Here is a 24599-nt window from a genome sequence, read left to right as displayed (position 1 = left end):
CATAACCGTATAACTGTGGTAAACTTCAAACAAGCTAACTGACACAAACTTCAAACAAGCTAACTGTGATAAACTTCAAACAAACTAACGGTCAATAGGGTAAAACTTTCTGTCAAAAGCACATGATCGATGGTTGGGGAGTCTTTCATATACCGTTTTAATTTAGAACTAACAGGTCAATAGGGTAAAACTTTCTGTCAAAACCGCATGATCGATGTGTGGGGAGTCTTTCATCTTCCGTTTAAACTAGCCGTCAAAACCATGATTTAGAACTAACTAGGTCAATAGGGTAAAACTTTCTGTCAAAAGCACATGATCGATGATTGCAAAGGTCATAGGCTAACCCTTGAAGTCGGAAAGTTCCGCCCATCCATCATAAGGTTACCGGAAGTTCAACCTGTCAAAAGGTCAAAGGTCAAAGTCATAAATCATCATGATAGGTAGTGTAGTATAATAACTACTATGGTCTTTCGAGGCCTGTCTGTGTCTGCCTATCGTGGCTATTTCTGTACAGTCTATCGAGACCTGTCCGTGTCCGGCTATCATGGCTATTATTCTGTACGGTCTTTCAAGGCCTGTCCCATGTCTGCCTATTGTGGCTGTCTGTGTCTGCCTATCGTGGCTATTTCTGTACGGTCTATCGAGACCTGTCCGTGTCCGGCTATCATGGCTATTTTTCTGTACGGTCTATCAAGGCCTGTCCCATGTCTGCCTATTGTGGCTGTCTGTGTCTGGCCTATAGTGGCTATTTCTGTACGGTCTATCGAGGCCTATCTGTGTCTGGCTATAATGGCTATTTCTGTACGGCCTATCGAGGCCTGTCCGTGTCTGCCTATCGTGGCTGTCTGTGTCTGGCCTATCGTGGCTATTTCTGTACGGCCTATCAAGGCCTGTCCGTGTCCGGCCATCATGGCTATTTTTCTGTACGGTCTATTGAGGCCTGTCCTGTGTCTGCCTATTGTGGCTATTTCTGTACGGTCTATCGAGGCCTGTCTGTGTCTGCCTATTGTGGCTGTCTGCGTCTGGCCTATCGTGGCTATTTCTGTTGGTCTATCGAGGCCTGTCTGTGTCTGCCTACTGTGGCTGTCTGCGTGAGGCCTATCGTGGCTATTTATGTTGGTCTATCGGGGCCTGTCTGTGTCTGCCTATCGTGGCTGTCTGCGTCTGGCCTATCGTGGCTATTTATGTACGGTCTATCGGGGCCTGTCTGTGTCTGCCGTCGTGGCTGTCTGCGTCTGGCCTATCGTGGCTATTTATGTACGGTCTATCGAGGCCTGTCTGCGTCTGCCTATCGTGGCTAATCATGGTCTATCAAGGCCTGTCTTGCGTCTGCCTATCGTGGCTGTCTGCGTCTGGCCTATTGTGGCTATTTATGTACGGTCTATCGAGGCCTGTCTGTGTTGGCTATCATGGCTATTTCTGTACGGTCTATCGAGGCCTGTCTGTGTCTGCCTACTGTGGCTGTCTGCGTGAGGCCTATCGTGGCTATTTATGTTGGTCTATCGGGGCCTGTCTGTGTCTGCCTATCGTGGCTGTCTGCGTCTGGCCTATCGTGGCTATGTATGTTCGGCCTATCGGGGCCTGTCCGTGTCTGCCTATCATGGCTATTTCTGTTGGTCTATCGTGGCTGTCTGTGTCTGCCTATTGTTGCTGTCTGTGTCTGGCCTATTGCGGCTATTTCTGTAAAAAAAACTTAAGAAGTTCAATCTAACGTCATTTATACTGGTCATGCTAACTCTCTTTCTATTTCTTCCAGGAACCTTAGGATTCACAACTGGTGGGTATACTTCATCTATTTTTTTTGGGGGGGGAAGGTTGGCCCCGTCTGGAGGTCTCATAATCCACCTAATTTTGGGGGTCTGCTGCGCCCCTGCCTTCGTCTTCAGGCAGGAAATGCAGATTCGCTACCCTCGGATTACGAACCATGGACGGGGCCTTCCGCCAAAGAAATTTATAATTGTGCTCGCTGAGCTGTCAATAAATGTATGCTTCGTACATTCCTCTATCTCCCGAGTCTTTCTGGTAGAACTAAAACCAGAGGAAATATTGTAAATGAGGAAATCTCAAGATGGGATGTTTTATCTACCGAATCTGTAGATTATTTAAGAATGAGATTTCCCATTCACAATATTCACAATCATTTGTCACTCGATAACTGTAATGAACCAGGTAAATAAAAAATTGTAATAAGAAAAAATAAAAGCATTAAGTTAGAATTTGCTCAACAGTTAAAACTGTCACGTATGCTGCCTCTTGCTAGCTGAAGTATGATTGTTCAAGGAAGTGCATTGTGCAGCTACGTTGCAGTATGGACTTTCTTTCTAAATGCTGTATTGTAATATGCTTTATCTTATCATAAGAGAAATGATGCTATGCAGTTTGGTCTAGAAATAGTTATTAGCTTGGCCTACGCCTTTAAGATGTTTTTACGGGCTAATATTAAAACTAGAGATGGATTAATTTGCTTTAAGGAAATAAAAACTGCAGAAATTACTTCATATGAATGTGTTCTAATAGAGGTTGCTATGAAAGTGAAACGTCATACTTCCTGTATCCATAGCAACCTGTCTATGAGTGTGTGCATGCGGATGTGTGAGTGTGTTCACAAAAAATCATGAAAAAAGGACGTGTTGTTTTTGTGACTATATAATGTTATGATTTGAACACTTTCATTTCTGCAGTTCAAGGTGAAGACTATACACTATTTACTTTTTTCTATTTTGTTATTGTTTGAATAAAGTGAAACCATTTCATATGGTGATGTGTTTAACATCTTTTAAACAAGTCTCTGAGTAATTTATTAAGAGTAAAGTTATGATTTTATTTTGTTCCTGATCCTGTATTATGAACTGGACTCTGGTGGGAAGAAGAACAGAAGTCTCTCCTGCATCTGATTAATAACAGAGGTAAGAGCGATAGTTTATATTACATTAACGTGTGAGTAACAAAGATGTGAATAGAGGTTTAATGTATATTTCTTTAGCCAGAATAAAATAAGACAAATGGTTGGCTTTGTTATCCTCTCACACCAGACATCAAGCCGATCAAACACTGCTTTAAACACTCGTATCTTCTCTAGTCTCTGATCATATCATGATTCAGTTTATTTCTGTGTAAACTAACACCATTGATCAACAGGAAGTGGAGGGAGACTAGAGCTAAACGCGACAAAGAAAGTGTGACTAAATAAGAATTGAGCTGGAGGACATGGTTTAACACTTTCAGCCGACAGTTTCTCGTGACTTTACTACAGATCAGTCTCTCATCAGCTCATCTGTCATTTTATTACTGAACCAGTTCTGAAGAGTTTGTCTTCATATTTGTGAACTGAAATCAATGAAGATGTTTCACAGATTCTGGTTCTGTTTGTGTTTCTGGCGTCTGGTTGGTGAGTTTAAATAAAATTTTTATGGCTTCAGTTGCTTCTGTTCTGGTAGCATGTAATAAAATACTGGATAATTTAGTTTGAGAGGTTTAATATTCACTATTATTCTCATAGAAATAAGTGAACTGTGGTGAGATCAAGTTTGAATTCAGATCTAAATTCAGGTCTATTATGAAATTATAAAATAAAAGCAATATGAAGCTTAAATACCCAACAGTGTTAGTTTGACATTAAAGATTAAAGTAAAAGTGTGACCAAAAGTGATGTCCGCAGGAGATTGGTTTGAGGATTTGTTTTTAATGACTACAAGTTTGATTAAACCATCATAATGTGAGGAAAGTGTTATATATCTTTAAAAAAGCTCTGTTCTTCAGGTGTGTTTGGTGAAACATTCGTGAAAATTGGACATTCAGTCACTCTAAACTCTGGTCTTTCTGAAATGATGGATAATTATCTGATTCGGTGGAAGTTTGAAAACAGATTAATAGCTGAAATCAATGTGACGGCCGACAGATTCTCTGTATATGAGGATGTTCTTGACGGGAGATTCAGAGACGGACTGAAGCTGGACAAACAAACTGGATCTCTGACCATCACAAACATCAGAATTGAACATACTGGACTTTATACAGTATATAACAACACTGTGAGCAAGAGATTCTGGCTCTGTGTCTATGGTGGGTTAAATAATTGTTTCCGGTGTTTTATATTTATATCTCACGACCATTTCGTAAGTATTTTACGAAGTGGCTAATTCGTACGAATTTGTAAAACCTCACTTATACGATTTGACACGATTTGTCTATAAACCCCAGTGTAAGTGATTCGTACAAATTCAAATGAATTATGCAACTTGTAAAAAATTTATGAATTCCCGTGAGATGTTTCTGGATGTCTCAGATTCTGATGATCCTTACAGAATCAGGAAAAAGATACAGTTATTAATCCAAACACCATTTCTGTTCCTTTATGATGTCATTCATTTCAGATTTAAACTTCAAACTATTTACTTTAGTAAACCATTAAATAACACTCTCAATCTGTGATGAACCCTGTTTCTGTTTGTTCTGTGTGTGTTTGGTGATACAGATGAAATATCAGTGAAGGAGGGAGATTCAGTCACTCTGAACTCTGATCTTACTGAAATAGATTATGATCGGATTCTGTGGAGGTTTGAATACAATATAATAGCTGTAATCTATAAACGGGCAAACAGTGTCTCTGTATTTGATTATGTTCTTGACGGGAGATTCAGAGACAGACTGAAGCTGAACAAACAAACTGGATCTCTGACCATCACAAATATCAGAACTGAACACGCTGGACGTTATGAACTCATGATCGATCCTATGAGCAGAATGAGGAAAACGTTCTTTCTCAGTGCTGTCAATGGTGAATTAAATATTTGTTACACATTTTTTATTTTCTCATCAGATACAATATTATTTTTTGTCTGTTCTTTTGTTTAACATTATTATTTAAAAATTACATTCTAAACTAATTACTTACATAAACAATTATAAAGTATTTTTACTGTACTGTAACTTGTGACAAACCCTCTTTCTGTTTGTTCTCTGTGTGTTTGTGATACAGAAGAAATATCAGTGAAGAAGGGAGATTCAGTCACTCTGAACTCTGATCTTACTGAAATAATGAATGGTGTTACGATAAAGTGGAGGTTTGGAGCTGAAATCACTTTATTAGCTGAGATCAGTAGAAGGGTTGATGGATTCTCTCTATTTGATGATGTTCTTGATGAAAGATTCAGAGACAGACTGAAGCTGAACAATCAAACTGGATCTCTGACCATCACAAACATCACAACTGAACATGCTGGACGTTATTTACTGCATTTAGGACCAAAACATTTAAATCTAAACCTGTCATTAAAAGCTTTCAGTGTTTCTGTCTCTGGTGAGTAGAGATCATGTGTCCTGTTCTTCAAATATTCTTGATATTAATGTTTATTGACTGATCTGATCTCAGTTTGGTGTTTTTATTCCTCAGACTCTGTCCACTGCTGTGGTTCTACTGAAGCTGTGATCCGATTGGTCCTCTCTGCTCTGGTGGGCGTGGCTACTGTCATTCTTCTGGCTTATGACATCAGAAGAACTGAACAAAATCAACCACAGATTCACACATCAGGTGCATGATTGATGATGTAATTTCTCAAAAAAAATGTTTTTGCATTTCTAAATCTTCTTTTATTAATTTATGGCTTTATATGTTCATCATTTTTAGGTATTGAAATCTGAAGGAGACGCTGAACTTTAAAACTTCTCCGTGTGTGTTTTGTGTGGTTTGATTAATAGTTGCTTTACTTGTATGATTCATTATATCAGGTTTTCATATTTGATTCAGGGTTTAAGGGCTTTTAAAATGTAATTCTATAATAATGTTTTTATTGTACAGATGCAGTTTAAAAGCTTGTTGATTATATTTCTCTCAGATAAGACTCTGATCTCACTGTACTATTCATTTGTTTTCTGTATTTGCTTGCCTTTATCAATAAAGTTTTCTCACTCTGAGCTTCAAGAGTCTGTTTATGTTTTGTAGCATTTATAATATCGAGCGTCTGGAGGAAAACAGAAGTTCAGAGCGCAGTGTGATGATATCAAGTGATTGTGAATGTTACTCTAGGAAGACACTAGATGACACTGTGTTCAGTGAATATATGTTGGATACATGGCAATTAAGAAAGAAGAAAAGACAAACTGACGTTGTGTTGATAAGATGAATAAAGACAGAGTTTTATTTCCTATTTGGGTTTATGCATATGCTGTAAGATCAACTGGTTTTTCCTCCCAAGGCATTGTTATATGCCAGTGTTTCCTGTCATAGCTGTGGAAATATTTGATTTTAAAAACAGTATCATAGCTATCAAACTATTTATTTTTATGATTTTAAACTTGTATTTAACCAGAATGCTCCGAATTTAATCAGAATCAGATCTCAAAGTAAAAAAAGATGCTAAAGTGTGATTTTGTTTTAGATGATAAATGATTATAATCTTAATTTAAGTGATGAAGGCTTTTGAAAGTCTTGTTGAAAATCAGTGTTGAGTTCTACTGTAAGCTTAATTCTGCCATTTTTGAAAACGAATTTTGAAAATATTTACAATTTAGAAATGTAATCAAATGTAATCTGTTACATTACTTTAATAAACCATTTGAAATAGTTACACTACTTATTACATTTGAAATAGAGTAACCTGTAACATTTCCAGAGTAACCTTCCCAGCACTGTCTAACAGTAACATCACAGAAAATCTTCTGCAAATCAATGGTGAAATAATAGTCAAAGATTCATGTATTTACTTAAAGTTTCCACTCCCTTGTGTGTGTAGTTATTTTCACCTTATGCTGTTGGATTTATAATTTTAAAAATCACTGTTAAGACATTTAATAAAAATACTTTGTCAAAGTCCAGCACAGATTTGTATTGAAGTATGAAGAGTATGAAGAGTTTAATTTTCTGAGCTGTCCTCGTTTTAATGCATTAACTGTCTATAACAATAATGATCTGATAAGACTAAATGAATGAAGAAATGAATATTAATAATATTGAAGATGATGTTGATGATTATAAAAAAAATGAATGTGTTACTTTCTTTTCTTGAAGTATGAATGAAACGATTCAAAATTAAATTCATCACTGCGGCTTTTTAAAGAGCAAATTTTGTTTGGAAGTATGAAATAATAGTAGGCTACATTTCAATCAGTTATTTTATGGGTTATTAAATCAGATATAGAGAAGCAGAGTAAAATGACATTAATTTGAATGCATTAGTGAGAGCGTGATTAGGAGTAAATCAGTCACACAGATGTCTGTCTGTGCAGTGTCTCTCTATAATGATCCTTACAAAAAAACTGTAGTAACCTATGGTTTTTTGGCGTATTGACTACCATTTGTAGAACCACAGATTTACTACAAATACCATGGTTAAACTATGGTTAATATAGCAAAACCATGGTTAATTTGTGGTTACCATGGTTTAACTATAGGAACTATGGTTTTTTTTGTTTTATTTGTAGTAAAACCATGGTTAATTTTCATAAGGGGAAGCTGTGGATTTTGACTACTTCAAAACGACAAAGACAAAAGTTTCTAAGCATTTTTATTGACAAATGATGGGGCAGCGTTAACAATTTTTTTGTGTGTGTGAGTGATCCGTTATGTGTCTGTACATGTGTGTGTGTGTGTGTGTGTGTGTGTGTGCAGTACAATCCTTGTAGGCAGAACTAGTCTAGAACGTCTGTAGTTACAGCATTAATTGTGCCAGTGATTGAGTGTTAATGGAGCACTCTGAGAGTGAGGGAAATCCAGAATCCGATCTTCAGAAAATCCCTGCTTCAGTCAAAATCACACTGTTCCGCTCTCAATGCACTTTGATCCTGTACGCTGCTTTGGGGTGGCATCTGAATGACAACATAAAGTGTGAGTGTAAAGGGTGTTAAAATGTTTATTCAATAATTAATTGAAAACTGATACCTCCCTATTTTTTTTTTAATGTGAACACCAATAGTTCAGAATCAGTTCACCGCCACGCCAGCGGATGGCGCTTGAGTGCTCTGTGAAGCACACTATAGAGACTTGCTTTTTCCCGGGTGCGATCTCAGAAGTAAACTGACGCACCAAAGGAACAACACTCATTTTGTCTGTCTCTTTATTTATTCACAGGTAAAATAATATGCACTTTAAACATTCTTCTGATTGTTCACATGACTATAGGAAGGTTTAGGAACGTAATTGTGAAGTGTTTTGAGTAACTTTGTCATGCTCTAATGTGTTTTATACAAATTGAATTAACTCGAGGGTCTTAAATGCAAACGATTTATTGTTTAGTAAATGCATTAAAAAGTATTGTTATACAGCATTGTGTTGATGTCTGAGTGCATTGGCAGTGCAAGGGTGCGTGTTTTTTTGTGTTTTAATTGAGTAGTTGAGTATATCTGTTGCATTAACAATTCAATCGCCATTTTGAGTGCTTTGCACACACGCTTAATGACACGAGTCAATCTGGGTGAAGTGGTGTATGTAAAATGGTGTTGGATTTTAGTTTATACATTCTGTGTGTTTAAGGGACACATTTGTCATATTTCTAGTAATGAGAGTGACATTTATGTGAATCTTTATTGATTTATTTTGTACACACTCTTCTTTCCACATAATATGTAAATTATATATTGCCCTTATGTGAAACACACTGCCTGTGTGTCCTTTGCTGCCAGCCCACATAACCCCTAGGTCTGAGGCCGGTAACAATTGGGGGCTGCGCCCGGGATTAGCACATCTTGCCTGGGACGGCTGTCATAGTAACGTGGTAATCCTGCACCCAGTGTTTCAGGGAAGACTACTTCGCCAAGTGTCATCCAGAGAACAACTGCCAAAGGTGATGCATCAGCATGACTACTTTAAGTCCATGGCGAGTGCTGCTCTTCAAGATCCAAAATAAGCTTTCAGATTTGAGTTTTAGTCAGCTGCAGACTGTTGCAAGTTCGATAGATGAGGGTCGTAAAACTTACCATGTAGCAGATCTAAGTGAACCCGAACTTTATGACCTAATTGTTGACTACATCAGAAGTGATGAGTAAAAAGCTGCAGAAGATGAGGGCATGACTCAACTTCTCCTCCTTTCTGACCTACTTAATGACCTACTTAGTGGGAAGTCGTGGCCTAATGGTTAGAGAGTCGGACTCCCAATCGAAAGGTTGTGAGTTCGAGTCCCGGGCCGGCAGGAATTGTGGGTGGGGGGAGTGCATGTGCAGTTCTCTCTCCACCTTCAATACCACGACTTAGGAGCCCTTGAGCAAGGCATCGAACCCCCAACTGCTCCCCTGGCGCCGCAGCATAAATGGCTGCCCACTGCTCTGGGTGTGTGTTCACTGCTCTGTGTGTGTGCACTTCGGATGGGTTAAATGCAGAGCACAAATTCTGAGTATGGGTCACCATACTTGGCTGAATGTCACATCACTTTCACTTTCATGCTATCAGCTCCAGGAACCAGAGCCACTGAATGTGGCACCTGTCTTGATGGGAGATACAGCAACAGGGTCACACTCCAACTGATGACGATGGAGAAGTTTGCACACAACCGTTACACATGGACAGAGACACTCACACACAATCGTTACGCATGAACAGAGAGACTGACATGCACTTATCATTTCAGTAAGATGAGTACCGAGGATTTTGAATCTGCTCTTACTATTCGCAGGGCTTCAGTAACCGAGAGAAGAGCAGTCTCAGTTGAGTGGCCACTTTTGAATCCAGATTGGTTGCTGTCCAGGAGGTTGTTCTGTCCAAGGAACATAGAAAGCTGTTTGAACACAGCCCGCTCAAGTGTCTTTGCAATGAATGGAAGAAGGGATACCGGTCTGTAGTTTTCAAGAAGCGCTGGATTTAGAGATGGTTTCTTGATCAGTGGGCTTACCCGAGCCTGCTTGAATGCTAAGGGAAATGTTCCAGATTGAAGAGAGGAGTTGATAATGTGAGTAAGTGAAGGTATGACTGAAGAAGATATCGCTTGAAGGAGGTGAGTGGGGATAGGATCAAGTGGACAAGTAGTAGGATGATTGGACAGGAGCATTTTGGAGACGTCCATCTCTGAGAGTGGGGAGAAGGAGGATAAAGAGTGTGCATCGGTCATTGTGAAGTTTTCCTCAGTCTGCGGTGTGGAGAATTGGTCACTGATGGATCTTGTCTTATTTGTGAAGAAAGCTGCAAAGTCGTCCGCTGTAAGAGTCGATGGAGGAGGTGGAGGCGGCAGATTAAGAAGAGAAGAGAAAGTCTTGAAGAGTGTCCGAGCATCACAGCAGCTGTTAATTTTGTTGTGGTAGTAGGATGTTTTAGCTGTGAAGACATTTGCAGAGAAGGAAGAGAGGAGAGATTGATACACACTGAGGTCCGTAGAGTTTTTTGATTTCTGCCATTTCCTCTCTGCAGCCCTGAGTTTAGAGAGATGTTCACGGAGAACCTCGGACAGCCAGGGGGCAGATGGGGCAGTGCGTGCTGGTCTAGATAACAGTGGGCAAAAGTTGTCTAAGCAAGATGTTAAAGTGGAGCAAAGAGTGTCCGTAGCACTGTTCGTGTCCAGAGCAGAAAACTGAGAGAATGGTGGAAGAGAGGATGAAACCACAGCAGATAGGCGAGTGAGTGTAGGTTCCGTCGAAAGGTGACCTGCGTTGGAGTGTGTGCCACTTCAGGAGTAAGTGATAGGTTAGCAGTAATTAGGAAGTGCTCAGAGGTGTGCAGTGGAGCAACTGAAGAGGTGTCCACAGAGCAACAGCGTGTGTAGATGAGGTCCAGTTGGTTGCCCGATTTGTGAGTCGCTGTAGTGGACACTAGCTTGAGATCAAATGAGGTGAGCAGAGTTTTGAAGTCAGCAGCCTGGGGTTTATCTAGGTAGATGTTGAAGTCACCAAGCAGTATCAGAGGAGTACCATCTTCAGGAAAGTTTGATAGCAGCACATCCAACTCCTCCAAGAAGTTTCCCAGTTGACCTGGAGGACGATAAATGGCCACAAAGTGGATTTTAACAGGGTGGGTTACAGTAATGGCATGTGATTCAAATGAACCAGTACCTGTAGGTGATGGCTGAAGATCAAATTTCCATTCTTTGGATATAAGGAGACCCGTACCTCCACCCCTCCCAGTGGTACGAGGAGTGTGGGAACAAGTGAAATTAGTGGAGAGGGCTGCAGGGGTGGCAGTATCTTCAGGTTTGATCCAAGTCTTTGTCAGTGCCATGAGGTTGAGACCGGAATGAGTAGCAATAGAAGAAATGAAGTTTGTTAACTGCAGACTGGCAGTTCCAGAGACCAACTGGAATAGAGAGCATAGTAGTAGAGGTCAGAGGGACATGGCGTAGGTTTGTCAGACAGGCCTTCCTGCGACGTACATAGCGTGTCCTCCGAGTGTTAGTAGTGATAGAGGAGATCTGAAAGCACATAGTGACTACAAGTGTAAGATATATTTGAGAACAAACTACACAAAGAGTGGGAAAAAAATGAGAAAAGCAATACTCAAGTGCCCTGTCGGTGTCCTTGCTCGGTGGAGTCGCGCAGGTAGAGTCGATTGTCTTTACACTCGTCGGTCGTCACACGAGGAGGGTTCACACGAGGGTTGATGCGACCGCTGCCGCGGTGAAACCTAGTGCTTCGTATTAGCCTGATTACCTGTGATTGAAGTCAGCTGGACATGCCTCACTATTTAGCAGATCGAAACCAGTCAGTCCCGCGATAGGCAAACGCAAAACCAAGCGCCACTTTCAGCACGTATTAACCACGGTAAGACACACACAATTTAAACCAAACAACGTTCCTAGCAATGATGATCACACACTAGGCTGATGAGAAAACAAGACAAAACAAGCTGCTGTCCTTCTATGTTGCTCGACTGTTTCTTCTGACAAGTGCTTTCCAAACAGCTAATTAAGTACTTTCACTGGCTTTAGCCACGCCTCACTATTTAGCAGATCGAAACCAGGCAGTCCCGCGATAGGCAAACGCAAAACCAAGCGCCACTTTCAACACGTAGATAAGATAACAAAACCAGGTACATTCAGAGAGATGTTGATTAATAAGGATGACCTCACTACTGATGGGTTGAAAAGATTTCTGCACTCCCACATTAGAGACAAAAATTTAACTGAACTTTTCCAAAAGCTAACTAGTGCTAGACAAAATGACAAAGAAAGCCCACAACAGTTTATTTACCGAATAATGGGCCTGAAGCAGTGTGTTCTTTTTGAGTCACAACAACCTGGTGTAGGTTTTAGCTATAACAAAGAGCTCGTTCAGGGCACTTTCATTCACACACTTTACTTGGGGTTAAATGAGAGGAACAGCCATGTCAAACGTGATCTTAAACCTTTTCTCTCAGACATGCAGGTTAGTGACGACTTGGAAGAAATAACAAAATCAACAGCTGAAGAAGAAGGGCGATTGAAAAGACTGGGTTCAGTAGGTAAAAGCAGACCAGTTACTGTAAGTGCAGCTCAGCACTCCCAAAATGAACTGAACACCCCAACAAAAGTTGATGCTGAGTTGCAAGCAAGCCGTGATGCGATCAAATAATTAACTGCTCAAGTTTCTTCTCTAACCAAGCATCTAGCCCAGATGTCCACCCCCACTGAGGCTGTGAAGCTGAAAGACTGCCGCTCACCTACTGACCGCACACAACCACCATGGTCTGAGACCAGAGGTAGATGCAATGACTGTGTACAAAAAAACAATACCAGCTGTGTTCACTGCTTTGTTTGTGGCCAGGCAGGACATCGCGCCATTGGCTGTCTCCAACGAAGGTTGTCGGGAAACGGGAAGAGGTCGCTGGAGAGGGGCAGCCAGTGATCCTAAGCAGTGATGAGCCCCGAGAAAAGGTCAAAACACCTAAACACTCACAGTCAAACTTACAGTTCCAGTCAGACCCAAAGAAAAGAGTAGCTCAACTCATTGGTAAGCGATGCATGGTCTCATGTTCCATTAATGGGGTACCTCTTCAGATGGTGCTTGATTCAGGGGCACAAGTGACCATGGTGAGCAAATCGTGGATTGAACAAGCACTACCCTGTATAAAATACAGCCACTTGGATCGTTATTTGATCATTCCCTTGACATTTCTGCTGCTAATAATACTCAGGTTCCCCTTGATAGATGGGCAGAGACTGATCTTCAGATATGCAGCCAGCGTCATGGGTGCCTGACAATCAGAGTGCCACTGCTTATCAGTCATGACTGCAATTACCCTCTTTTAGGTAGAAATGTAATTGCGGAGATGATCAAAGCAAACATTGATGAGGACAATATTGTTAATGTAACTAAAAATACTGAAAGAAGCTTTGAGTGTCAGTGACAGTACCGTGGAAGCATTAGTCTTCACTCTCCAGACCATTAGACCCACGGAGATGCCACAGTGTAATGTACGCCTTGGCAAGAAAGGTGTAAATATCCCTTCAGGCAAGATCCGTGAAGTCCAGTATAGAATTTGAGGATGGAACAGTGGAGGTACACTGATGTTTCAGCTGAGCCCTGAGAATCATTGCCCGGAGGGTCTAGAATTGTTCCCAGCTTTAGTTGATGTTCCTGTTGGCTCATCCAAGCGCATCAATATCCCGATTCAGAACTCGACAAAACATGACATCTATCTTGCAAAGAAAACCGTTTTTGGTACTCTTGAAGATATACTTGATCTTAAACCAATCCCTCGTTCCTCCATAAACGGTGAGCCAACGCCTCAGAATACAGCCCACTTGTGTGCAGCTGAATTGTGTACTCATGAGCAGACTTTGAGAAAAAAAGAAATGCATAAACCCACACACATGACCAAAGACAAATGGCATCCTCCTGTTGACTTGTCTCATCTAGCTGAGGAAGAGCAGGAGATTGCGAAATGTATGTTATTCGACCAGTCAGATGTCTTTGCTGAAGATGACACCGATATTCGTTGCATTTCTGACTTACAATTCAAAATCTACTTGAAAAATTATACACCAGTCCAAAGGTCCTACAACGCAGTCCCAAAGCCCTTGTGCAGAGAGGTTAAGGAACATGTTCAAAAGCTGCTAGATCATGGATGGATTAGAAAGTCTGTATCACCTTATTCCTCTCCCGTGGACTTAACAGCAAAACTATCCCCGACCGTCACCCCCTTCCACGTATTCAGGACCTATTAGATAGCCTGGGAGCTTACTCATGGTTTTCCATACTTGACCAGGGCAGTGCATATCACCAGGGCTTTGTTGAGGAGAACTCCGGGCACCTGACAGCTTTCAGCACGCCTTGGGGATTGTATGAGTGGATCCGTCTTCCTTTTGGCCTTTCCAATGCGCCGGCGGCTTTCCAAAGATGTATGGAAGGTGTGTTGAGTGGTCTGAGGGATGAATGCTGTTTTCCCTACTTAGACGATGTTCTCTGCTTTTCCAAATCCTTTCAGGACCACGTCAAAGATTTGAAGAGAGTCTTTTGCCGCTTACAGGAGCATGGTGTAAAATTACGACCAAAGAAGTGTGAATTATTTAAACGGCAAGTGCGGTATGTTGGGTGCTTAGTTACAAGTGAAGGCATTCAAGTCGATCCCAAGGACTTGGAAGCAGTGATGCAATGAAAGGAGTGGGAACCAAATAATGTTGGAGAAGTAAGAGCTCTTTTGGGATTTTTGGGCTACTATCGGTCCTTCATTCAGGATTTTTCCCAAATAGCCCGACCACTGTTTAAGCTTCAAGAGAGTCCCGAGGCGTCTGGAGAGAAATCTGTCGAAACTAGGACAACTAATCAAAGTATAAAAAAGGGTCAGCTGCCATCCAAGACACCAGTCCAGTGGACCCCTGAACACCGTGCTGTGGTTGCTTCCCTTGTCGACATGTTGACCACCTTCCCCATCTTGGCATACCCAGACTTTAATTTACCTTTTGTCCTTCACACCGATGCATCCAATGACGGTCTGAGGGCGGTACTCTATCAGGAACAAGGGGGTAAACTACACATTATCACCTATGGCTCGAGGACACTCACACATCTGAGAAGAATTATCATCTCCATTCTAACAAGCTTGAGTTCCTTGCCTTAAAGTGGGCCATTTTCGATAAATTCTGGGATTACCTTTACTACGCACCCACGTTCACCGTATTCAAAGATAATAATACCCTTACCTATATCCTGAGTACCGCCAAGTTGAATGCTGTTGGGCATCGTTGGGTGGGTGAATTGGCCGACTTTCATTTTACCATAAAATATAGACCAGGCAAGACAAACACTGATGCTGTCACCCTATCACGGTTCCCAGTGTAGCTCCAGGACCACATCAGAGAGTACTCTGAGGTTTTACCTCCAGATGTTGTGTCTGCCATATGGCAGGGAGATAAAGCCCAGAGAGAAAGAGAAGTACAGTGGGTTGCGGCTCTTCAGCTGGGCTCCACTGATGATAACATTCTTCCAGCCAGTATACCCTTGTTTCCTCCAGAAGACATTCGAGCTGCCCAAAAAGGAGATGCTTCCATCGTTGACATGATTGCATTGAAAGAGAAAGGATGGAACCCCAATGACAAAGACAAGAGACAAATGGGACCCACCAAACGACGACTCATACACGAATGGAATAAACTTTGACTTGAACAGGGAATTTTATACAGACAAACCGGACAACACAGACAGCTGGTTCTCCCTGATTCTCTGAAGTCTCTTGTGCTCAAACACCTTCATGATGACATGGGGCATGTCAAAAGTTTTTTATTGGCCTTTCATGCAGCGTGACATAGAAGATTATGTCATCCACCAGTGCCCATGTATTAAACAAAAGCGGCCTGCTTTTCCTGAAAAGGCACCAATGGGCTCAATTACGAGTGTACCATTTGAACTACTGTCTGTTGATTATCTGCATCTTGAACCGAGTAAGGGTGGCTACGAGTATATCTTGGTTCTTGTAGATCACTTTACTCGTTTCACCCAGGCCTACCCAACGCGGAACAAATCTGGAAAAATTAACCATTCTTTCTCCTCTTTGGAAGGGCCCCACAGTTGCCCATTGATTTGCTTTTTAACCTGGATCCTGAGCCACAGACTGAAACCCGTCAGGAATTTGCACAGAAGTGGGCTTCCCGAATGCAGGAGGCATACAAGATCGCCTCTGAACATAGTAAAAAGAGCTCTGCAAAAGGGAAAAAATACTATGATCGTGATGTCAGAGGAAGTGTGCTTCAGCCAGGTGATCGTGTGCTTGTACGCAACTTATCAGAGAGGTGCGGGTTCGGCAAACTCCATCCTTAATGGGAGAACAAGGTTCACCATGTTGTTGAGAGGATGGGAGTTGGTCCTGTGTATCAAATTCAAGCCAAAACTGGTGATCGCACTTTACGTGTCTTGCACCGTAATCTTCTTTTGCCTGTGAATGATCTGCCCATTGAACATAATGGAGAGGACAATCGGACATGGAAACAACAAAGGCAGAGACAACACCACAAGAACAGCCGACATCACAGGTCTGATACCTTAGACACCAGAGTTTCATCCGGAACACCATAGAGCTGAGCCAGATAACCCTCAAACATATGAGCAACCACTCCGGTTTGTGACACCAGGATCAAAGCAAGTACTGGCTGACCTGTTGCCATCTACAGAGAGAATTCATTGAGGTCGTGGGAGAGGGCTACGGCCTAATCAAGAACTCTGTGTGGAGGTGCGTCCACACTGTCACCAATGCCCTTCTGCGCCATGCCGGGGATTACATCCTGGTGGATGGCACACTCATCCCTATCGCCAATTCATCAGTGATTGATCAGGCGTAGGCTAATTATCGCGAAAGGGAGACGCGGCCATAAACGTGCAGGTTATAGTTGACCACAGAGGTGTGATCTCCGACCTGGTGGCAATGTCCAGCAAAACTTCAAGTTCCTCTGACGAGAGGCTTGGTGCCCTTTTTTACGTTCTTCCCCAGCATATTCTGTATCTAACTCTCTCTCTCTCTCTCTCTCTCTCTGTTCATTGTAGATAGGTTGCTTTTTATTGAAAACATAAACCAATTGCAATCAATACCGCATTAAACAGAAGTAACTGTAGCTGCTTGCCAATCAATTCTGATTGTAAAGTACCTTACCATTAATATAAAAGTGTATTATATAATTTTTATAAGCCGTTAAACCCATGTCAAGAAGCGGCACAACGGGATAAGGAGGGTGGATGATTAGCAAGGGATACCCGGTTCGTCTAACCGTCACAACATATCGTGTGAAAATATTACTGACCATTTGATAATTTAACTTATAGTCTATATTCTACTGATAACTTAAACTATGTTAAAATAAATGTTACTGTAATAATTTGAGGAATGTTTCATTTGCATAGAACGTGTTGTCTTTCTTAACGCTTTATTGTACCTTCGCGTGAAGTGGAAAATCAATTAATGAGCAATCGATGCCAACTCGGGACGGCGCTCATGTGAGGGCAGCGTACTAAGAAGCTTCCTAAGGGACACTTCGGGGAACACACTTAGGAACATAAACAACTTTGATAAGATATATCTTTCAAGGTCTTCTTAGCGCGCTAAGAGTGAGCGTTATTGGGGAACCGGGCCCAGATCAGTTCACTTCTCATCTGATAATACCAGCGCCGTCAAATCAGTAATATTGCTAAATATTGCAGTAATATTTCCTATTATATTATATTTTTTAGATTAGATTCAACTTTTTTGTCATTGCACATTAAGATACAAGGCAACGAAATGCAGCTAGCATCTAAAATTTAAAATAAAGCAGTGCAAGGCACATGGCAGATAGAGTGCAATCCAGTGAAGTGAACAAACAGTGCAGATAAAAAGATTTTAGTGCCAAAGAAGCTTATTCAGTCTGATTAAAGTGACAAAAGGCTCAAGAGCAGTTATTTTATTTAAGCTGACTGATGAGATTGTAGAATGACGTCAGTTCCATGCTGAATGAGGTAGTGATCAGACCAATGCTTTAATATGTTGAACATTAATGAGCCAGCAACATACAGGAGAGAGATTAAACAGGAAACTGAAAGAAAGAAGATGGATGTACTTTTTTGAGAAATCCAAATAGAAAAGAAACAATTATTTGAACACAAGCACATAGAAAACTTATTTTGTCAGTTTTGTAAACAGTGTAATTTCGTAGCCATAATGTGTTTGTTGCTCTTTGAGTGACCTCTGGCGGCAGGATGGAGATAAGACACCAATTTTATTAGCTGTTATATTCCTGTTATTTTATATATCAATAAAACTAATAATGATTATTGTTATTATTTCTAAATAAAAACTTTAAACAAAATAAGAAATATTACTTTTGTAATAACTATATATTTTTTACCTTCACATTTAGCAGACACTTTTATCCAAAGCAACTTAGTGCATTCAGGCTATACATTTCTTTCTAACTTTGTTCCCTGGGAATCAAACCCACAACCTTTTGCACTGCTAACACAATGCTCTACCACTGAGCCACAGAAACACTGGAGAAGAACGTAAGGAAAGGTTTCATGAGCAATAATGAGTACTAAATTAATTTATTTTTCATTCATACTCGTCGCCGGAGGGCGCACTCGAGCAAAATCTCTACAAGAGAGACTCTCTGATGAAGCTCCAGGAAATTCAGCTTTCGCTGTAGATGTAGCCTTGTAGCTGAATAATATGCAGATATACGTTTTTACTGATAAAACATGATGGAAATAAATTATTCAGAAACATACCAACGAGAAGAAATAGATCCTGGGGAAGGGTCCAAATGCGGATCGATAGCCCCCAGTTTTATGCCCCGCCGAGAGGGCAATAGAGATGCTCTAGCTGCATTGGAAGGAATAATTAGGAGTAAAGCAGGGAATGATCAGCTTGAGGAATATTATTCTGATGTAGGCCTGAAAGTGACAGTTAAAGTGGATTCAACAGAGGATGAAAGTGTAGTTCCAAGAACAGACAGAGATGTGATAACTTCCCCCATCAGAGAAACGAGGAGACAGAGAAGGCTCAGTTTCAGGGATATAACTCCTGAGTCAAGATACCAGTCAGAGGAGGAAATAGAGTAACCAGTTGAGATAAATTGCACTTATTAATTACACTTGGGGACACCAGGCCAGAGAAGGCCAATAACTCCCATAAATCAGGTGCATACTCCAAGATGAACTTAAGATAATTCAATGGAATCCAAAGATGAAACTCTTGAAAAAGGCCAAATTGAAAAATACTACAGTGAAAGGAAAAGTGAGTGAACTAGTCAGATATGGTGAACAGATGGAGATATCTGGTGACGAAGGCATGTGCAGGGGGGGGGGGGTGGGGGGGGGGGGTGTTGGGTGCTTGAGCACCTGCCCCTTTGCCCTTTGGTGCCCAAAGTGCCCTTTTGTCAAAGCAAAATTTCCTCAATTTTTTTTTTTGTCATAACGTTTCCTTTTGTGAATACCTGCTCATGCCCAGTATAAATATTAGTAAAATTTTGAATAATAATTTAGCCGTCAGTAAGATGACCAACATGATGACCTTTGACCTGACGACGACGACCTCCTCATCCGACCAGGACGATTCGTCACCGCACGCGCATTTTTTAATTGTCAGAGGATATTTTCAACACCGCGGAAGCTGGTAATTGGTGTTTCATACTATTTCAAAATAGTGATTTTGATATTTATTTACTTATTATTATTTTACAAGAACGACGTGATGTGAGAACATGCAGATATGTTCTTTATATTGCAGTGTGTATCCTGTAGTGTAGAGTAATGTTAGCGTGCTGTTTGAGGGAGAAACGTTTCACAGGCATCGAGGGCAGAGGCGTCATGCCCATTCAAAGATTTCCGAGCCAAGTTGATTTTAAATGCAGCTTCCAAACGACCAAAAAAAAAAAAACAGCAGAATGATATTTTTATATATTTGATATAATCACACTGTTGTGATTAGATCGTTCAGCATCAGCTGCTAAATTCAAATCTGTGTTCGCTGGCTGGCGCTGAGCCAGAGACTTTCGTACAACGCTTCATGATGATAACCAATCAACGGTTCTGTTGCGCGAATGCAATGGCCAATCGGAGACGTGCAGAAGAGTCATCACGAAACGCGGTGTTTTTGTTCACTTGCTCAGACTGAAGTATTTAGCGAATTCTTTCTTCAGAGAGAGAGAGAGAGAAAACTAAAAAAAAATCCTGATGTGCATAATGTAATGTAAAGTGCTTCAGTGATTGTAATGGTAGTTTGTGAGAGTGCCTGAACTCTGGCTAGACTGAATGAAAATGTTATTTGATAATGTAAATGTTCTTTACTCTCTGTAAAATGAAAGTCTTAAAATAAGTAACTTACAATATTGTTATTCAAATTTACATTAAATACAAATTCAGTCGTATTAAAAATATTTTATGGCATGATATGGCACTTAAGTAAAAAGTCAGTGTTTTATGTGTAGTTAATAGATTACACAACCTTTCCATTTACTGATCAAATAACAATCTATAAAGGTGCAGAACGCGTTTAATTACACGTTTGAGAATCGAGATATTTCCTGATATATTAAGCATGTTTGAAATTGTTTTGAATAAAAAGGAAAAATAAATAAAACATAAGCCTATATCAGTTATACAGTGCTTTCATAGCATGAATCAGTTGTTTATTGTTTTGTATCAATATTTAAGGTGGACTTATTGATTAGGTGCAAGAATAGTAGTGATGGTTAAAATAATAGATTGATGATGAAATAGTAGATTGAGCCTTGTTCTTAGATGGACAGAGACTGGAAAGTAATAGATCAGATGAGGAGATGGAGATAGAGGAAGAAAAAGAGGCAAATGTAGACGCACAAGTGACAGAAAGAGCTGGTAAGCAAGCCAGGAGACAGAGGCAGGTGAGAAAGAGGAAAATGTAGAGGCACAAGCGTTTTCTATAGTTTTTACTATAACAGCTGTTCTTAATTATTCTGTAGAACAAAGAAGAAAAAGCCTTCAGGTTGGGACAATTTAAGACATTTCAGTTTCTCATCCCAGAGCTATTATTAGGTGGATTTTTTTTTCCTTCTTTTCCTTTTAAACTTCCTTCGGCAAGGAATGCATCACAATATATTGCTGTATTGCTATTTTGAACCGCGCTATTTAAACCTTGTTCCATGTGCCCCTTTTATACTTTGAGCACCTGCCCCTCCAAAGGTCTCTGCACGGCTCTGCTGGTGAGTAAGTAGACTTGCATTTTTTTGGCTGAATTTGGGCTGCACAGAGGCAGATAATTACGTAGGGTTTTTGAAGGGTTAATTCCTAATAATAAAGAAGAAATTGAACAGGAACGCTAGAAGGAGCAAAAGTATTCCTTCTTTATGCCCCAGTGACCTCTCCTGAAGAATCTGAAAAATCTCTATTCGATATGACAGAAAGACAGAAATAATCCAGACAGACCGGGAAAAATCAGATAATAAAACACAAAGGTCTAAAAACCCAATGAGACGGTCAATCCATGAAAAGAAGCCCTATAATCACTATGAGATGGAGAGTAGATCCAAAAGCAGAGACAAACTGAAGAAAGATCTGGCCCTAAAGGTACATCCCGTGTAGGGAGAAAATATAGGGAGCATCCAAAATCTAGGGAAAATCAAACTGAGAATAGTGGAGAGAAAAGTAATCCAGAAAAGTCCAGAATAATTGAATAAATTGAGCATATTATGGCAAAGAGACTAAAAAGCAGGCCCTAAACTAGAAAAGGCAGAGTGAAAACAGCTGACAGAAAAAAAGGAGTCAGTGTAGAAAAAGAGGAAGTTAAAACAAAGAGAAAGTAAAAGAAAAACAACAAAGAACATCCAGAAGTGATATAAGAATAGGATTCTTCAGCTCCCCTTAAAAAATCGTAATGAAAACAGATGACGTTAATCAAAGATGATACAAGCTTTAACCCAAATCAATTTTAAAGTGCAATTATGAAAGTTTTATCAGAAATCCCGCTTATACAGTAGTTTACATTGATGATATTTTGATATCCACAAAGGATAAGTAAGAGCACTTGAATCTGCGTTGGCTCTTTGTTTTGGTGATCCGTTTTGGACTTTCTACTAGCGATGAGTAGCTTTGCAACCACATGTGAACTAGCAGTTGGTAGAGTAACACTTTCAACTAACCCTAACCCTACACCTACCCTAATGATCTGCTCTGAGAGTTTATATGTGTGGTGTGGAGTTGCTTGTAGTTGGTGGAGTGTCTGGAGTGGACTATCAAGAAATATTTAGAGAGGCAAAAATATTATATCAGGGATCCAAGGAAGGAAAATGGCAGTAGAGCGAGCAAATGGAGCAGGCTAGATTAAAATTAATCAAAATATGTCTTAATAGTGGTGCATTAGAATGATGAGATAAGACACTTCCTCTTTACGTTCACATCTCTGAAGAAGAAGAGGAAGTTACTTTAACACTGTGGAGTGCAGAAGGGCGATGCTCGATTGCATTTCTGACACACCAGCAAGAAGCAGCGATGACGAGATCTGATGAAAATAGTAGTGCTGAGAAAATAGTAACTGCTGTGAGTAAAAGATTATTGCAGCTAAAAGCTGAAGCAAAAGAACAACCAAACGTTTTTTTCTATGACTGGAGAACTGGCTAGGTTAAAAAGAAACCTAGTGATGAACCAGGCTCGTGAAAATAGTCGTAGACGGGATCAATGGAGTTTAATTCTAGGAGACAATCAATTAGATTTGAGAAGAATTAAACAGAAAAGGAAAGATAAAGTTACTAGATATCATAAGAACCATAAGCACTTACCCAAATATTTCACTGATGGAAGTGAAAGATAATGAGGATACTTGGTTAAATTTAATGGACAGCTGATCAGACAGAAAGAGGAAATTCATTGGACCGCACAGTTAGCGGAAGTGACAGCTGTTGAGAGAGCACTTCAGAGAGATGATGAATTAGGTCATAAAGAAATTGAAACCATGATATGGCCTTTAAGGGCAGCACTCGAAGAAAAGTTAGTAGAGTGATTAAAAGAATGGATAAAGTGTCAGGGACCGATGGAAAGTCTGAGAGCAGATGGTGCACATAATATAAGTGTTAAACTAGTAGAGAAATTCTGCAAAGAACATAGAATAATACTAGAGAAATCCAATCCAATTAGATCTGGTAAAGAATGGTTTGCTAAGAATAGAAACCTAGGTGACTGGGACATGGATATTGACCAGTGTTTATTGGACCTCAACATGTGCAATACAGTGAACCAGAAAGAAAGGGAAGTTATGAAAAATTTGAGGTTTGAAGTTGGTGACGAAGTCAATATAACAAGAAGGCATAAAGTAGGTAAGAAAATCTACAGTCAGAAATATGGGTGTTATACTAGACAGCAATTTGTCTTTTGAAAATCATATTTCCAATGTTACAAAAACTGCATTCTTCCATCTTAGAAACATTGCCAAGCTACGAAACATGATATCTGTTTCTGATGCAGAAAGGCTAGTTCATGCATTCATGACCTCTAGACTGGACTATTGTAATGCACTTCTAGGTGGTTGTCCTGCTTCGTCAATAAACAAGCTACAGGTAGTCCAAAATGCAGCAGCTAGAGTCCTTACGAGGTCAAGAAAATATGATCATATTACCCCAATTTTACAGTCTCTGCACTGGCTACCTATTAAGTTCCGTATCAGTTACAAATTATCATTACTTACCTATAAGGCCCTAAATGGTTTAGCTCCTGTGTACCTAACTAGCCTTCTACCACGCTACAACCCATCACGCACCCTCAGGTCACAAAACGCTGGACTTTTGGTCGTTCCTAGGATAGCAAAGTCCACTAAAGGAGGTAGAGCTTTCTCTCATTTGGCTCCCAAACTCTGGAATAGCCTTCCTGATAATGTTCGGGGTTCAGACACACTCTCTCTGTTTAAATCTAGATTAAAAACACATCTCTTTCGCCAAGCATTCGAATAATGTATCTTTTTAATTGTGAGTGTAGTTGCATCTGATCAAATGTGCATTTTTATTCATTAGCTTGGGTTAAACTAATTTTACTTTGTTGGAACAGCAGCTATGCTAATGATGTCTCTATTTTGTTTCTATGTTTTGCCACGGGATTTACATCCCGTGGTAACTAGGATTTACACAAGCTCCAGTCTGGATCCAGAACACCTGAGAAGAGATGATGCTGACCCTCAGAGGACCTCAGATGATGCTAACCCTGAATCAACAAACAGAACTAACAAATATTGCTACAAGTGTGACTGCATCATATAATAACTTAATTAATAATATTGATAGTTCATCGTCTAGCTGACTACGTCTTGTATTATTATTATTATTTTAATTTTTTCTAAAATCCTGTCAAATTTGCACAAACTACTAGCTACTACTAAATATTGTAGAAACATAATTTTCTGTAAAGTTGCTTTGTAACGATTTGTATCGTAAAAAGCGCTATACAAATAAACTTGAATTGAATTGAATTGAATTGAATTGAATTGAATTGAATTGAATTGAATTGAGAAGATAAAATCCATCAATGACCAAAATAGTTAGAATCAGAAATGAAAAGGTTTCTTGGCTTTGAGGGAACATATGCCAAAACCATAGAAGTAACGGTACGAACGTTCTGCTGTGTGTTATGCAATCAGCAATGTGCCCTGCAGAGTCGTTTTGTTTTGTGACGAGAAGAAAGACATGGACGCAGAATGAATGATGCATAAACAGACTCAAACGGAGATATCGGGAATACTAAATTGTGAGAATTGTCGGCCAGGACTCTCAAAATTACGGATTGACTCC

At 40.2% G+C, this 24599-nt stretch overlaps 1 protein-coding gene across 7 annotated transcripts in view; it reads left to right on the top strand.

The window, feature by feature from the left end:
- Positions 1–24599, top strand: part of LOC127942807 (uncharacterized) — a 230112-nt gene that overhangs the window by 32781 nt on the left and 172732 nt on the right. Inside the window, exons 1-7 of one of the 7 annotated variants that reach the window (XR_008149429.1) lie at positions 1279–2687; positions 2871–2906; positions 3899–4062; positions 4475–4777; positions 4979–5299; positions 5393–5530; positions 5627–5902. The exons of 1 other annotated variant lie outside the window; for it this stretch is intronic. Coding sequence is in view for 1 of the 6 variants with exons in the window: in XM_052538777.1 (XP_052394737.1) it covers positions 3337–3388; positions 3760–4062; positions 4475–4777; positions 4979–5299; positions 5393–5530; positions 5627–5640 (1131 nt within the window). In the remaining 5 variants the exon portion in view is untranslated. 5 more of the 7 variants (XM_052538777.1, XR_008149430.1, XR_008149433.1 and 2 more) reach the window with 5 other exon arrangements.

Source organism: Carassius gibelio, chromosome A22 (assembly GCF_023724105.1).
Source record: "Carassius gibelio isolate Cgi1373 ecotype wild population from Czech Republic chromosome A22, carGib1.2-hapl.c, whole genome shotgun sequence".
NCBI lineage: Eukaryota > Metazoa > Chordata > Actinopteri > Cypriniformes > Cyprinidae > Carassius > Carassius gibelio.
Note: the sequence above shows the minus strand (reverse complement) of the source record. Positions and strands in the feature narration are given on the sequence as shown.